The sequence below is a fragment of the Taeniopygia guttata genome, chromosome 4 (assembly GCF_048771995.1).
Source record: "Taeniopygia guttata chromosome 4, bTaeGut7.mat, whole genome shotgun sequence".
Taxonomy (NCBI): Eukaryota; Metazoa; Chordata; class Aves; order Passeriformes; family Estrildidae; genus Taeniopygia; species Taeniopygia guttata.
In genome coordinates this window covers 16,758,049-16,775,981 of record NC_133028.1, presented here as the reverse complement: position 1 = coordinate 16,775,981, position 17,933 = coordinate 16,758,049, and the positions used below count along the sequence as shown (strand labels likewise).

General features: G+C 35.3%; 1 protein-coding gene across 4 annotated transcripts; it reads right to left on the bottom strand.

Moving 5' to 3' along the window:
- Positions 1–1,613: 1,613 nt before the first annotated feature.
- On the bottom strand, positions 1,614–13,299 carry PACRGL (parkin coregulated like). 4 transcript variants are annotated; one of them, XM_030270847.4, is made up of 9 exons: positions 12,903–13,298; positions 12,565–12,759; positions 10,389–10,519; positions 8,796–8,860; positions 7,646–7,733; positions 6,310–6,444; positions 4,477–4,584; positions 3,416–3,496; positions 1,614–2,055 (listed from the first exon to the last, which is right to left on the bottom strand). In XM_030270847.4, exons 3-9 carry the CDS (start codon positions 10,500–10,502, stop codon positions 1,999–2,001), a joined length of 648 nt encoding a protein of 215 aa, XP_030126707.1. In that variant the 5' UTR covers positions 10,503–10,519; positions 12,565–12,759; positions 12,903–13,298; the 3' UTR covers positions 1,614–1,998. The 4 variants fall into 4 exon arrangements, with proteins under 4 accessions (XP_030126707.1, XP_072784136.1, XP_012429068.1 ...); XM_072928035.1 differs by having other exon boundaries at positions 12,565–12,739; XM_012573614.5 differs by lacking the exon at positions 12,565–12,759 and having other exon boundaries at positions 12,903–13,299.
- Between the last annotated feature and the right edge of the window lie 4,634 nt (positions 13,300–17,933).

Genomic DNA, 17,933 nt, shown 5'->3' with positions numbered 1-17,933 from the left:
TTAGTGCTGAGAATGAACATCACTACATAGTAACCTCTACTAATAATGACTGCTAGAGGCTAACATTTATTTCATCTTTTTGTAATACCTTTAACTATGAGACAGAGCCAGGAAAACAATGAAAACTTTCGCTATATATCATCTATATGTGATAAATGCTTTACATTTTTTAAGATCATATCTTCATTAAGATTGGAGCTACTTAATTTGGAACCTAGAAAGATTCTTCTAAGAAAGTATGCATATAAAATATTACACTGCCCCTCCATCCATGTAATTTTTAAGAAAAATTGTCCACAGAGTCAACACCAATATTTCAAAATAGGTGAAATGCTATCAGAGATAGGCCAACTTTCATTGTGACATTGCTGCAGAAAGTGTGAAAGGGGATTAATGAAGAAGAAGGAAGGTTACAAGAATTATTTTGTAAAAATAAATCAGGTATCTATTCTGGTGTAGAGATGGGATGTTAGAGGCATGTTGAAGGCTGCTCTGCTATCACCAGTGTAGGATAAGAGTAGTACAATACATGTACACCTAAAATCTGCTGTAGCGTGTTTGTGTAAGCTAAATGTGCACATTTTGTAAAAAAAAAAAGAAAAAAATAAAGTAAACATGAAGAAAAAAAGGACCATGATCAATTTTTTGAGTTGTTAAATACCTGCTGGCAAAAATTCTTATTGAATAAATAAGTTTGGGTTTTTTTAAGCATAAATACATTTATCTTGACTTAGCACAGTTCTGATCTCGGCAGAGATCGGTCCTGCAGTGAACTTTAGTCAGGCTGTGGTAATTTAAAAAAAAAACTTCTGAAATTGCTTTCACATGACAGACTTTTATTAATACTCTATGCATCAGCATCTTCTTATGACAAAAACCACATCCTTTCCAACAACTTTAAATGCCAGAATTGAATATTCCCCAGGGGAAAACATTCTGTGCAAATTTTGTTACTTCAGTTAACTCTCCCTGACAGTGTACACAAATGCATGTCCCTGAACAGTATTTATTACAAGAACCAATCAGGAATTATTTTGCAATCAAATTGAAATACATTAAAGGACAAATGCTGTACCCTCCAAAGCTTGACAGCCAGGTAAGCTGGCTCCTACAATCTTCTGTACAATCTTCTTTTTGCCTTTAACTAATATTTTTCATAGCTTCCGTGTTCAGAAGTTCATTAACTTGTCTGGACCTGAATTCACAAGCAGATCCCAAGCATATCTGTAACATTACTGAACTCAATGCAAAGAGAGCACAGCCTAACTACACCAAAGTTGCTTCCTGCACCCAGCTCCCATTCAGTAGACTCCAAGCTAGCAGGGACTAATTAGCTGAGCAAAGCCTCAGCTGTGGCTCTGTGGAGCAACCTGATGCCTCTACACTGTGTTCTCCAGAGCCTCTGCAGGCTCTCAAAACAACATGCTGAAAATGCACTGAGCAAGTTCAGCCTTGGCCCATATGCTGCCTGTTTACTGGGTTCAGCGTCACGCCTTTAAAAGCTGACTCTGAAGAAGTCTGTGAGGGCTCACAGTTTTGTGTCTAACCTAAATGTATCCATCTGTGCTGTGTCACAAAAGAAGTTATGTATTTCAAAAGCAGCTATACACGTGTTTAGCACCAAGTTAGATTTTATTTAAGTAATTACAACCAAATTATTTTGTATCACACAAACATATGAAATATATTAAGCACTACAGATATAATAAATTAAGTTGTAATTAAAAACTAAATAAGAATCAATATTTATTCTTTTTTTGAAATAATAGCACATTAATAGTGTCATTGTAAGCCCAATGCATATACAAATATACAAAGAGAAGTCTTCCATAATTACATATTCACAAACTGATAAGACTCCTGCTCTCCATCATACTAATGGAGGAATAATTAGTATTTTAAGAGAATATATTATACCCCAAATAAGTGTCAGTGATATTTACAGAGAGCTTCTTTCCAAACTTCACTTTACAGTATAAATCACTACAGATTCCTTGTTCAAGAGTAGATAGAACAATAGGTTGGAATTTTAGACTTGATGATCGCCACAGTTGCCTGTTGAAGTAAACAAAACAGATTTAAACAAAATAAGGGGCACTAGCACTACATATGACAGTACTCATATAGTCTCTATAAATTGCATAATTCACAATTTTTACTTAGTTATCTTTGTTATTATCAAACAGTAGAAAGCTAAAAATTAATATTTGCTAAGAAATTTACTGTCAAAAGGGCTGAAAATAATGAACTGAGAAAATGCACCATTGTGATAACTAATGCTGGAGAGTAAACATCCAAAGTATGGGACCTGTAAACTCACACCTGAAATGGGGGACTAATATAAACATGAAATAATAAGGATTTTTATGTAGAGCAATGATGTTCTAGAAGGGATTTCCAACAAAAGTAAGAATCATATGCTTTATAACTAATTTAGAAAATAAATTTGATAAATCAGTTGGTTGGATTATATAATATTGCTTGTCACCACAACTTCGTAGTTTGTTTCCAGTTTTTTTTGCTTTATCTTATTATGGTTTTTTCAAAAGATATACAGAAAGACTTACAAAGCAGGTAAGACTACAGGAAATCAGGGGACTGACAGAAGAATCACAGGGTTAATGACTCACTGGATTAATTATATTATCTTGATCTAAATTTTCAGAACATTAAGACAAGCCATAATTTTCCTTTTCTTGTCTCACTTCATATAAATAAAGAACTCTCATCCTCCTTCACTTTTCGTGACTTTTTTCAAGTCTGTAGTACAAACACTGCTACTGCTTTTAAATGAACATGAGCACACACACAGAAAAGAAGAGGCAACCGCTGATTATTTGGGTACCTACTGGCTAAGGCACACAAGCTCAGTACTGCTAGGCCTGCCTGTATGGTCCCTGCTCCTCAAATTATTCCTATTCTTTACAAATAACTATTAAATATAACATATACAACTGTTCATAGGGTCAAGAAAGCAAATATTTTCTCTTCCAGATGAGCATCTAAGTCAGTACTCCTCGTTTTTTCTCCTTTTCTCCTTTGTGCAACACAGCATTTGTCAAAAGAAAGTACAACAGAAGAAACCTCTGCCATCTATTACTTAAAGCATCTTTTTGATTTATAGCCATTGCAGATCCAAACTCTGGGTTAACCAGGGTGGGCTGGAATATAAGATTCCCTCAGGAAAAAGCATAAACTATTAGTGGGAACAGGCAGGCATCATCAATAATAACAAAAAGTAATTTTTGCAAGAGTAAATCTTGTTGAGAAACATATTTAGTCCCAGGAAATGGAACACCAAGGATGTATCCCAGCTATACTGAAACAAGAACATGGTAACAAAACCAGAGATGGAAGCTGTTCTAACAATGTATTCAAAAGTGTAGATTACTAAATAAACATCTGATCAACTCACCTTTCCACCACAGTGCTCCAGCTTTTGTAAAGCAACAGTAACTTCTTCTCTATATTTCTTGTCCATTAATCTCTTTAAAAGCTATTGGAAAAGTAAAAAAGGTTTTTTGCACAATATAGTACAATATATGCAAAGAGGCAATAATTACCTATTTTGTTACTTTATTCCATCTTACCTTTGCAAAATTAAAACCACAAAGAAACATTACTTTATAATTTGTAACTGATGTACAAGTATGGAACTCAAGAAAAGCAAATGGAATAAAAAGTTAACTAAAAAGAAACTTAAATTCTAAGAACACTGGTCTGTTAACCCACTAAAATATTTCTTTTTTTTTCAGCAAACAAATTTGAAAGAAATATCCACCTTAAAAAAAAGTCATTCTTAAAGAATTGTCCACACGAAAAGTTAACTTTTTTCCCGTGTGCATTGAAAGAGATTTCCTGCAGTAGAAATACTTCAAAAAAAAAAGACCAAAAACCTGCTGTAATCTATGTTCTGCATTGATTGTCAAAAAAAGTCCTTTTATTTTGTTGTAAAAGTGCAATTTGTAAGCAGGTTAAAAGCAACCACGAAAAGCCTGTCTGACAGAGGAAGGATGTCCTCAGAATAACTTGGCATAAAAATACTTCTCATAATCGCACTCAAAGCTTATTTAATGATAACTTCCTTGTGCAGAATTCCCATCTGAAAACAATAAGAATGTTTGCTTCTGTTATATTGAAATGTTCATGGTTTTGCAAAGATATTCAGACTTAAAATTAAAAACTCATTTTGCAATAATTTTTTCTCCAAAACAAAGCATCTGGATGTTTTCATAAATAGTAGAGAGAAGACGTCCATTATCCTTCACTTTGCATTAACAATAGTTTTTGAACCTTGCTAGAACTTTGTAAGTCACCACATTATAAAAAAACCAAAGGACTCACACTGGGTACTGTATGAAATAACGCTTTTCATGGAACTGCCAAGTCCTCCACTGTATCTGTGCAGATAATATAGTAACATCTCAACAACAATGCCATGAAAATACAAATTTTATTACAGCATTAAAAACTTACATTTGTGAGTAGAAGTTTAAGATGATCATTAAGAGATGGGCCAACAACAGCACTCAATTGCACTAAAGCATCCAATCCCCTTCCAAATACTTCATCATCTGCATGGGCCTTCAGAAGGGGAAGAAAGAAAAAATCCTGTGAGTAAGATTCAGACAAAGTAAGTTTTTCTAAACTTCAATCTTTGCATTATGTATGTACATTATGGAGTAGTTTTAAACACTAAAACTACTGTGCAAATGCTAATTGCTATAATGATACAAGTTTAGAAATAGAGTACAATATGACTGAATATTAGTCTATAGAGGGCAAATTTAAAGCCAAGGCATATTTTTAAAGTGGAAAACAAAAGCACCTATGAAATGTCCACAAAACTCTTACATTTTTTCTGAATGATAATTTTGAATAATTTGCTCTTGCTGAAATAAAAAAATGTGGCATGCAGAACAGCTTGCTACACTAATAATTTCAATATTCCACAGCATATTAGAAATAACCTTTCAAATGCTGGTATGTTGGAATTGAGACACACCATTTTAGTTAAAAATTGAATGAATTCTAGATAATTTCTATGTAATTCATAACAATAACTTTATTGGAGAAACAGGTGCCAACGACTTTCTGCCTCAATTAATTTAGTCCTCTGCCAACTAAACCTGCCAGCAGTTATCAGGCTCTTATCTACTTCTGTGGCTCTTTGTCATCTTTATATTCTCCCATGGGAAGGTTCTGTACTTGATTTCTGTAATTGTTTAGTTATGCTGCTTTTCCTTTAGCAGAGAAATAGATTCGTAACAACTTATTTTGGTCTTATACTAAATTATAAGTTTATTTAAACAACCGTTTTTCCTCTCTAGCATCCAGGCCCTGAACGTTTTCTTTTTAATTAGAAATCATGGGCTACCTGTCTAGTAGAAGATTTAACAAGACATAATACTAAAACAGGGCAACAATAAAAATTATTAGAAGAGTAATATTAATTGGAGGAAGAGACAAGAATAATTTTTCTAATTTTACTTTTAAGTTAAACCAAAGATAGTGATAACACACAATTCTGAACTTCTGTTACATCTCTGATTTGAGATCACAATTCATTTTCAAACTTCAAGCCATCTCTATTAAATCTGAACTGAAAGACAGCTAGATTAAGGGACAGCTACTTACTAAACCAGAAAAGGGCTCTCAAAGACATGAAAAAGATCCAAAAGAGATAACCTTCAAAGCCAGTATCTCACTTTATTTTCTGATGGTGTAGAAGAGTTAAAAACATTTTTAAAAAATAAGAATGTGGCCTCAAACACTATAAATGTATTCTTCCTTTTTCCTCATTGACATATTCTGTAGATGATGCTGTGCAGGACTGGGAGTTGGACACAATGATCCTTGTGAGTCTCTTATTTTGTGATTCTGTTTTACCTTTGTAGCATGTTTCGAATTGTTACATGTAATAGATGAGTATTTATTCCTGCATATCCATTTTACTTCACCTCATTTTTATTTTTCGTGTGTTATTGCGTGGAAATATAAAAAAGCCCAAATATATATATTTATTTCTGCTTATATTAAAACCTTTAAGAGAACAGTTTAATAAAATTTTCCCATAGCAACTGTCATATAGTTATACAAGGAGTTGCCCATCTTAATTTATATTTACAGACATATTTACCTAATAAACAAAGGCAGGGTTAACAGCAGAAAGAGATATCATTCCTACCCCCAAACCAAAAGCCCATGCAATAGATTTATTACATTAATATTACCCATGTTGTTCCCACCAGCAGAAGAAAAAAAAAAAATCAAACCCATTAAAATCACTGTATGAAGAGTAATACATACCAATGCAGCCTTCAAGATTGGAACTAGACGAGGCAACAAGGGAATAGCTTTTTCAGCAGCACCTTCAACTAGAAGTAATTCTTTAAAACCCTCCTTGGAAACAAAAGTATAAGGATGTTTTGTCTCTCTTAGTCCCTGTTGTAAATGTAAAACATGATTTTCTTAATACTGAGACTTCTCTTAAACAAAAACACGTTTTAAAAGTTCCACACAGCAGCAAGACATGTTTAGATTTTGTCAGATCAGTTCAAAACATAAGTACACTAACTCCACCATGTGGAGCCACTAGATACAACACTGCTCACAGCATTTCTTTTAGAATATTGAATTTTAAAACTCACATTATGAATACTACAATTCAATCAATATTTGTACCTCACTACCTTCAATTTAACAACCCAAGGGATTTTTTCAATGAGACCATGAACTAGAACAGGCCATATTTGAATAGGGGTTTTGTGCCCTGAAGGAAAAAAAGAATAGAAGGTGAACTATGGAAGGAAAGACACCCACACCACATACCTCTCTATACAACACTAAAAACTTGTAGATAGCACAAAGATACACATCTAGTGAAGGTCTGATTGGCAAAGATTTAAAGATTTAAATGCCGTGTGTCTGAAGCCTTTTTTCTTAACATAAAAGAAGTTTTATGTTACCTTACGAATTGAAAGTTTTGTTTAGTGTTAAAAAAAAGAAAAAATTAACAAAGGGAGAAAATAAACAAAGAAAACAAAACGGAAAAACAGGGGAAAAAAGGAAAAAAGAATAAAGAATGTAAGCCACCTCAATATATGCACTTTAGTCTACCTGCAACATTGGATTCAGCATTTCTTTAGACACCTGGAACATACTTGGTGACAAATGTCACAGATGATTCTGAGAAAACAGAAGCCTCAACACAGTGTATAGTATTTCTCCTCCACTTATTTACAGGATCCTCTTTCCACTGTACTAATTCAGTCTATTGAGGAGAGCATTCTTACTTCATAAGGTAGGTGTTATATACAAAAATAAGCAAAACAATTTAGTTTACAAAAGAATCTGCAAAACCACAAATTTCATTCAACAGTTGGGCATCTGAGATGCGGTCTTGTATTTGATCAGTATCTTGAAGATTAAACAGCTTGACTTAACTCTCCCAGAAAGCTCTAACTAAAGAACTACAAATAGCAATGTTCTTGACCATTTTCATTCATACAATATCCTCAAAAACGTTTTTTTTTTTATATTTCTCTAGTAGCTGAGCCTAAACTAGCTAACTCAGATAGTTAAAAAATGACATTTGCAAATAGGAAGTGATTGTGTGCTTAATGTTGCAGGAAATTGAGTTTACCTCTGCCAATGTTAAAAGAAGATCAAAGGGAACAGTTTCAGGAGGGCATTCCCACTGCAGTTTGTGCTTCACTGATCCATGCACTAACCTATATGAAGAATAAAGTTTTAACAAAATAAAATATATAATACATAATTTACTGCTAACACTATTTGCTTTAAATGTATCAGCAATTAGTTTGTTGCATTCCTACCTTATATACACAATGCTCTCCTTAGTGCAATTATATGATCACAGAATCAACTAAGTTGGCAAAGATCTCTGGGACCATGGTGTCCAACTTGTGTATATCTATCATGGTTAACAGTGCAATTATACTAATTTCCCAGAATATGGCAGTTTTCAAAATTCTGCTCCTAATCACATAGAAATCAGAAAATAGACATTATAAAAATTATAGCTGCCTCTCATGCCAACACAGAAGATACTCCTTTTCCAAAGTTACTTATTTTGATAAGTATATCAAGAAACATTTTCCTCAAGTAGCAATGGGTAAGGGAAAGCAGTTGAAACTGAAGGGAGATCATACTGGAATTTACTATTTACTCCTAGATACCAATAAATCTATTAATGCTATGTATTAATGATTATTTTATACAATTATATACATTGTATACATGTACATCTTATTAATGATGGCTTATATTTTTGTAATTCTGTATCCATGTGACAAAACACCAGAATATTTATTGTCCAGACAAATATATAATTAAGTAATTTAAAATACCCTAAACTTATATTTCATGTGCCTGAAAACTACAGAATAGGAAATCAAATAACATGTTGTCATTCTACTAAGGCTGTGAAAGGTCTACTTATTAAAATGGCACTAATTTTATTATCTTTGTTAGTAGGGATAAGTAAATACAATTACCTGAAAATACCATTTGTGAAAGACATTTAGGAAACCAAGTGTGCACATACTTAACTATTCTTTAAAAATGTGGTTTCAATATTAATACAGCATAAAAAAAGAACCACAATAAGACAATTTCAAAGGAATGGGAAGTTGCTTTCTGCTCTGAAAAGAGTTAAGTATTAGAAATTTTTCCAGAATTGAATGGAATCAAATAACCTAACTAAAAGATGAAACACAAAGAAACATATTTCATAACATATTTAGTAAAAATAAGAAGCAAACCCAACATACCTGCATGGAATGCCACCTCTAGCATATGCAGCAGCAAATGCAGATGGTTGAGAATAAGCATGAAACTGTGAGGACAGAAAAGAAAAAGCGTTATTTATTTATAATAGTAATGTTTTATAGCTATTATGAATATGTTAAAACAGAAGTTTACCATAAAATGAACTTAATCATATGAGTCTAAATCAAATTTTAAAAAAGAACTGCAGCTATGCAATGGAAAACATGTAAGTGATACACTTATGTGAAAACTGCTTTTAAGACTCATCGGTCTGTGGAGTTGTTAAAATGAATAAAGATGTACAATCAGTGGTCTCCTGATGGAATCACTTTATTTTTCTATTTTTTTTTCTTCCAAATGGTAATATTAAAGTCTTACAGGCTCTTCCCTAGGCAGAGCAAGGAGCTCCCACTTCCCTGAAGTTCTTGCTGTTATATTGGTAACATGCAGAAGGCAGTTTTACTGCAATTCCATCTTGATCTGGGTGTAGACAAAAGTATATGGTGGCAAGACATGGGAGAAAACCCAAATACTGGGCAAGATGGTGGGAGGGCACTGCAAATGCACAGGGAGGTTCATACTGGGTGAGATTCTAGGAAGGAGAGTTTCCTTCTCCTTCCACTGGAGAAGGAAACTAGGACTTTCATGCAAGGAAAAGCTGCACAAATATAATTTTTGTAACATACATGCTTCTTATGCATATGAACTATTATTTATTAGCATGATCATTTAATGCTGTTTCCAGATAATACACTTTATCAAAAAGCATTCAGAAGGAAATACCATGAAATCTCAATTTTTATCTTTTGTGTGTTTATACCTACATTAAGATTAGTAGAATTGTGTTCACAGCTTAATTTTGGTCATTGTGCTACTTGCAAAGAGATTTCAAATAAAATATGCCCACATTAAAGTATTCAGCCTCTGTTTATTAGGAAAGTACCTCTGCATTTCATTCACTTTGTAAAAATCTTGTGACATTACTAATTGCCAAATTATATGGCCCAGTGATGAACTACAATTCATGCATTCAATGTTAGTTCTTCAGGCATGGGACTTCCAGGAAATAAACAACTCCTTTCATTACTACTCTCCCAAGAATACAAATTTTTCCTGAAGGATTACATAGTCACAGTAACTGAGTTTCAAATAATGCTCACTAACAATTAATTTGCCAGATTTTATGAAGCCTTGAATACCTTCAATATGCCATGTGATTCTTGGTTTCATTGCATAACTGAAATAAATTTGTCTAAAGCAGCAGGTGCCAAAGCTTAGAAGTAAGAAAAAAACAACCCTTTTTTTATGTTTAGCTCTAAATCTCTTTTTAGGACAATCGTACATAAAAAAATAACAGTTACCATCCAAACCACAACTGTACCAAAATACATTTGTATAGAAATGTAATAAACAATGTTATACCTTCAGGCATTTGAGCTTAGAAGATAAGGTATATATGATTAATAACAAAAGTTTAATTTCAGTTTAAAAAATAGTACCAGAAGAAGCATATCCTGCATTCAATTTCATAAAGTAAGGAACACTCTTCAAACCACAGATGGATTTTAACCAAAACAACCACCATTTACACATACTGGATCAATAGTTTTAGGATTCAGCTTGGCACTAGGCTTTGGCTGTGATTCTGGAGAACGTGTCTTGCTTTTCTGGGCTGCAGACTTTGTTTTTATTTGGATGCCTGATGACATTCTTAGAACATTGCTTCCTACAAAAAAACAAAAAAAACCCACCAGAAAAAAACAAAACAAAAAAAACCAAGAAACGTTAAATAATTTTCATTTCTATATGACAGAATATGAAGGGTTAGAATCCCCAGCCCAAAGAATGACATGAAAAAACAACCAAGTAAATATGAATAAGTGCACTGGGAAAGAGATGCTTATTCTAATATATTGGACACAATGTATGGGGCAATTGTAATAGTCCTGTCACTCCATATTTCAAAGGCACACATTTCCTAACCTGCTCCTCTTTACTTGTGTTCTTTGAGACCTGCAGCAAAAGTGAATTAGATACAGTCTGCTTTTAGAGTAGCCTACAAAAATATGAGTAGCAATACAGCCCTCAGAAGAAGAGCCCAGAGTCAAACGGGTACAGTTACATCAGAAGAAAGCAACAATTTGAGGAAAGTCTAGGATGAAGGAATGAAGCAAGTACATTCAGGACACAAAACCCAAACCACAATCAATAAGAGATGAAAAACAGAAATGTGAGGCAGCAAAAAAAACAAAAAAAAAAAAGAAAGAAAAAACCCACAGAAAATTAATTCTAATTCCACTTAGAAGAATGGAATGAAAGTAATGAAAGTACTGTCTAAAAAAGACTGCAAAAATAACATTGTCTACATCATTTAATACTAATTTAAGTACACTTATCTTCTGTAAATCAGTGTATCGACTACACATCATGACAAATGTATGTAATTGGGTTGAAGTGTCCCTAATAAAAATAATATTTCTCTACTTACTTAACATAACAAGTCTGATATTATGATGAATAATATAAATTATTCCTGGGAGATTACAAGATTTCAAGTATTAATAAAATTATAAATAGTGAAAACCCTGGTTTTGAATATTATAATGTTCAGTAATTTTTGTGTGGTGTATTCTCCATGGAAAAAAAATTAGTAAATAAGACATTAGATTCCTATTGTTAAAAAGCAATTACACCATACAGAAATGAAAATAATAGGAAGCCACACACAGAAACAAACACTGCCTCAGGGATGAGCAGTGTGCTTGCTGTCGAGCCATCACCTTTGATGACACCTATTTTTGTTTGTTTGTTTGTTTTTTTTAATATGATTAAATGTCAAATACTGAGATCAGGATGAATCAGAGACAAATTTGCCATGCTACTCTCTTGCCCTCATCTTCATCAGCCACCTGCCCTAATCTCTGCCAGACTTTTGCACGTGCACTCCTTGTTTAGCTTGGCTATTCTTATTCTTCCCTCTGAGCAGGATTTCCAGTCAGGTACCTTTGTCATCTTCTACATTATGAAATCTTTAGGATTGCTTCTGTTTCTGGTAAGTGACAAGGCCCAGCATATGTGTAGATATGCTGTCTCTATGACTTGTGGAAAGAATTAAATGAAGTGCCCAATCTTACTGAATGCTGTGAAACAACATATAATAATGACTAGCAAATCAGCTAAAATACAAAGCAAAACTAAAACTGAAAGTTTAAATCAATACTTCTTTACTGATGATTTAATCAGAACTAGTAATTCAAATCAGTTCACCTACTGTACATTTTGTTTTCTCTTTCCTACCATTTCCAGAATGTGGCCTGTCTTTAAAAGAAATAATATACTACAATTAGGCAATTAAATCTCTTCAGAACTCACAGAAATTTACATGACACTTATGGGGACTATTCTTGTAAACAGAAGTCAAATGGAAAACATTAATATAGAAATAAATCTACTGATTTTGTATGTCCATTTATTATCCTAAAGTTCTAATCACATTAGCATTAGAAGACTGATTTTTAACTGTCAGAAAATTAAGAAAAAAGTAGTTTCATACTATAAAAGTACCAGGTAAGTTCTTGACAGTAGCAGACGTATCACAAAACATTGCTACCTGTGTCAGACTTTGAAATTTGCAAATAATACAGTCAGCTTGCTAATACCTATATAAATATTTTTCTCAGAAAAGTATTTAGAAGTAATTGAGATGTTTTTAATTTTTTCTATTTTCCAAGTAATGAAAATACATGCTAAGGTACACTAGGTAGCACTGACCAGAAAAAGTACTTTTCACAAGGAGGTCTCACTGTTCAGAGATGAATGCTCTCGTGTAGTGAGGAGGTGGAAGGGTCACACGTTTCTGTAGAGAGATCAGACAGGTGAAGCCCAGCCGTGAATCAAACAAGCGAGGTTTGATACAGAAGTGACCCATCTACTGGCAGATGACAGGCTTCAAATAAAAGAGCGGCACTTTAAACAGAAATAGGAGAAGCACTTTTAAGAGACATCTTTCAAAGCGGGAAAAGCGCAGCCGGGAGCTCGGGATCTAGAAGTCACTTAAGGCAGGCAGAATGGAAGTCAGTAGGATCTGAAAGGTGAGGCTGCTCCCTTACCCTGCTGAGTGCCGACTCGCCCGGAGTGCAGAGGCAGAAACACAAGAGCGGCTCCGAGCGCCGTCACCGCCGAAAGGCTCAGGCAGAGAAAACCCGGCGAGTTCCCACAGAGCCCCCGGCCCGGCCCTCCTCAGCCCCGCGGGACATCCAGGGACCCGCGGGAGCCGCCCCGCTGCCCTGGGCCCCTGGGTCCCGCTGCCTGGGCACACCGGGCTGCGGGCAGGGCTGGCTCCGGGCAGGACCGGGCTCCGGGCAGCGCCGGGCTGCGGGCAGGGCCGGGCTCCGGGCAGCGCCGGGCTCCGGGCAGGGCAACGAGCCGGGCTCCGGGCAGGGCCGGGCTCCGGGCAGGGCAGGGCCGGGCTCCGGGCAGCGCCGTCCCCGCTCCCCGCGGCGCCGCCGACGCTTCCTGCCGGTTGCCAGGGTAACTACGGACCGCCGGCAGCCCAAATTTCCTCCGTGCTTGCTGCAGATGGAGAGAAAAAGAGATTAAAATATCGTGGTTTTTTTTTTTTTTTTTTTTTTTTTTCCAGCCTACCTTGTGTGCTGTGATTAAATAAGAACGGTGACTTTTCAGATGACATCGCCACTCGGTTTTATCCACTTTTTAAATACCTTCCCAGGTATACAATCCCCTCATACAACACTGAAAGTTCCACTGGAAATACAGCATCGCATCTGAGCGCGGTAAATGAGCTTTTGGGTAAAAGTTTATTTTTAAACTTGACCATGAGAGTACTTTCTTGCTTTCTTCAAGAAATGTGTATATTCATTCATGCACACAAAAATAAATCTTCAAGCAAAATGTTTCCTTGGTTTGCTTAAACTGGTTGGGATACAAGCTTTCTACCATTGCATTATTTCTCACTTCTCTCATTTCTACTGCAGAACTGAATGTGGATAAGTGAGATTATTCTCATGATTTTCCACAGGAAAAAAAATTGCACTGACATTGGTGAAAAGTAGTCATAGACTATTTGAAAAATGCCATTGGTATTAGATTTTGGGCAATTAAGGCATTCATAATTGCTTCTATCCAACTTAAATACTTCATATGTGCCAATAATGGTGAGTCAAAAGTGAGGACATTTGCAGCCTTAACATAGGACTGCATAACTGAGTGCTATTGAAATGCATTAGTGCAAGAGACTATTTGGAAATACAGAAAGAAAATATCTATAAATAATATCGGACAAGGGAAGATTTCTTTTTTTCCTAAGTGTTTTTAACTAAATTCAAGAAACATTATAGTACTTTAACAACTATTTTACCGTTCCTCAATACAGAAGGCAATAGAAAAATGACTGTCTTTTTATTCAAAAATTTTATGGACTGATAAATGATCTCAGAAAAAATCCAATATTGTAAAGCAGACCATTAAATCTTTGAAAATCACACTAAAAAATGCAAACCAGCATGATCCTTTCCAGGATGAGAAAAAAATCTGCCTTTTTTTTTTTTGATCAAGGTTTATTTTTAGTTCCGTGTTTTGGTATCATTTTATCCATGGCTCTGTAATGGCTATTTTGTGAGTACAGAGCAGACCACAGCTATGAAAGAAAGCAGTAGCACAACAAGTGAGTAGGAGGAATGAACTGCAGTACAGCATGAAGCAAAGCCCCACGATCGGCCCTGTGGAGTCAGCAGCTCCCACTGAGTTCATGGCAGCACAGAAACAACTGGGTCGTAAAAGGACAAGGAACACTCCAGGCTCTGTGCAAGAGAAGGGTTAGTTCAGAGTCCAATCATTTTCCTGAAAAATGCAAAATAAGAGAGCGGCAGGGTCCTGCAGTGTGCATGGTACCACAGGAGTCCTGCTGTTCTTGGGCTTCTTCTGCCCACCCAGAAGACATTGACAATGCGTGCCAATGTCTTCTGGGTGGGCTCAATCCTCCCACATGGCAGTGTTATAAATGAAAATTTGTCCAGCCAAATTAAAAATGAAATAAAAAGAATTTGATTAAAATCTATCTCGCCGGCCACAAGGAAAAAGACAGTGCCAAGCCCGGGATAGGCACTGGGTGAGCAACCGACAGGACGCTCACAGCAGAGGTTCCTCTGGACACCCACACCACCCTCTCAGATCCCACAGTTCTTATAGGAAATTTTCCTCGCAGGGTGAGGATTTCAGCCATCAGCCTATTCTTTCCATGCAGAGTTCCCCATATTCATAAAGTTCTTTTCTCTAGGCCAAGTCCAAACAATCCAAGTCCAGGTGTGGACGATCTTGCTGATGAAGTTACAGGAACTGTGGCTTTCAGATGTATCAGCCGGGAGGTCTCTGGAGATTTCGATCTGAGTCCTTACCGGGATGATCAGCTTCCAGGGTCCCGGTATCAGTTCCTGGAACAGCCCATCTCCGGGTGAGCCACATGTATTAGATTGTAAACGAGACACTGTTTAGCTAGGTGGAACCTGAACATGGGGGTGGGGGGGGTGGCTGGCTGCAGCATCGGTGTGTGTTTTTACATTAAACTAAGCATTTTATATAGTGAACCATATTTAATATAACAACATTTCAGAGGCGCAAATTATAACCATTTATATCAGCAGAAATACAAACTGCAGTGATCCTAAATTCCTGGAGCAGGATAGGATGAAACTCTATCCTTATATATTTTTTTCCTAACTGGCATGATATTTTAAGAGTTAGGGAAAGTGAAGTCCTAAGGTCAAACACACATTCAGTTCCTTCTGATTCCTACAGTATGATCTTAAAATGGTGTTTATTACACTTGTCCTATCCATTTGCAGATCCCCTGCTCCTTAAGTAGCTTCTTCATTGTTGAACCTGGCCTTGGATTTTCTCTTTTAATACAGACATGGGGAGTATGGGTTGAAATACTTATAATAAAAAATATTTATTTAATATAAAATGCTTTCCATACTTCATCTTACTGTTTTTGATAGTTGCAATAGGAACTTTCCATACTGCACCTTACTGTTTTTGATAGTTGTCATAGGAACTAGTCTGTGACATTTTAAACACACTCGGTGGATAGACAATTTAGGAGGAAAAATACTGTATGATCACAGTATGGATCAACAAAACATGACAAATTATAGCATTTTTCTTCATTGTGATGATACCCGCTTGTAAAGTTAAATAGGGTATAATGACCCACTATTTATTACTGTATATTTATGTAGCATTAGCTCCAGCTATTATGTGTTTCTTCTTTATGCATTTTAAGGTTTTTTAAAATTTAACTGCCATAAACCCTCATAAATTCTTGAAAAATAAGTAAAGACAAAAATATGAATAATTTCCAAAGAGTATTTATTATGAGAATAAAGTTTTATGTTTGTGAGTGTGTTCAGTTGAGCATATAGAACATGAAAATGAAAGCTAATTCAGCACTGATTACTTATTTTTTCATAATAATACTCAACCAGTTTAAAGAGAACCAATGATTAATTAATTATCTATAACCTCTGATAAAACCAATTTGCAATTTGGCTTCTTTTTTCATTAGTCACAGCTAAATAGTTAATTACTGAGGGGGAGGAGAATTCTCCAATGCCAAATGAATTCTGAGGCTTATGAAGTTAAAACTGAGTCTTATTGGAATATGGTTAATTGAAAGAACATCACATAAAGCAGTCACATGTTAGGTCTTTTTGTCTGAGCATATTTACACCTTTGTTAAGCTAATTCATTTGGCATGATTTAGACTTGGCATGTTGCCATGCCAGAGCCAGTTGAGAAATTGTGGGGAGAATATTTCTTGACAAGTGCAGGATTTTGAATGTGGAGGAAAGGGAGCTGATACTTTATTTTTTTGTCATAATTTAATTAATTTGCATTGTCAATGTTTCCCTCTCTATTTGTAGCAGCTTTTCTGTTAGAAAATACATGGTTTATGCTGATCTGTTTGTTATATTTTTCTAAATACAAGAAAGAGATTAACAACTTAAAATGAACTCATTTTATGTCTTACTGTAGTCCTAAATATTCATGTACTAGCATGCAAACATATATTTTAATTTAAGATTATTTTAGAAGCTAATAAACCAAGGGCAATTTTACCCACAGTTGCGGGCCAACAACTTGCAACCTAGTAAGAGCAGTAAAAGAACAAAACCTATTTCCTCAATGTATATGGCAATTCCTTTCATTTCTTCCAGAAAATTTATAAATTCTCTCTGGTCTCTCAAAAGTGCAAGTTTAAACTGAATTCTAAAAGTGTGTTACTTAGATAATCTTCAAATATCATTCCACAAAGCTTTTATCCTGATTTAACCACTCTGCCCCTTTATAGATAGTCCTCTATAAAAGAGGAGTTACTTTACAGTGTTTGGCAATAAATGTGAGCTACAGAACAGATTGTAGACACCTAATTGTAGTTTTCAGGTTTGTCTGCAAAGATTGAGTGCTCCAGGCACTTTCATTGAGAAGCATTGCATCAGGTGATTAGTTCAATGCCAGTCAAGTTGATGGACCTGTGAATCTGCCTTTTTATCTTCAGTGAAAATTGGTGTGAAACAGCGACACTTCAGTTGAACAATTCTGGATAGCAGCCCATTGACTCTACTGGATTGCTTACTCTTTTTCTCTAATATATAGAAGTTATTTGATTGCCTATTATTAAGTGCTAAAATGCTGTAAGGATGTTGGATTGGCAGATCAAAGTCCTGCATAAAACTCAGAGACAAGGTCCCAAGAAACAGACTGACCCACAGGAACTTTCAGGTTTTTATGTTTAAGAGTAGCAAAAATTCATACAGGTATAACTCCTAAATTTACAAACCTAATGAGATTCCTAGTGGATATCACAGAGTACAGGGTACAGAGTATTGTCAGCCTGCAGACATGTTGCTTTGGGTAGGATTTGAGAATAAAGATGCAAGGCTGAACACAATCAAGTAGTTGCATGGACAACTACAATTAAATTACACACGAGTTTTTTTTGATTGCTCTCAAGGATATCCTGTTAATCTGAAATTATTAGGAAACTCATGTTTTTCCATGAACATGAGAACTTGAGTGAGTCAGACAAAATTTATGTCCATATAGATGCAAATACGCTGACT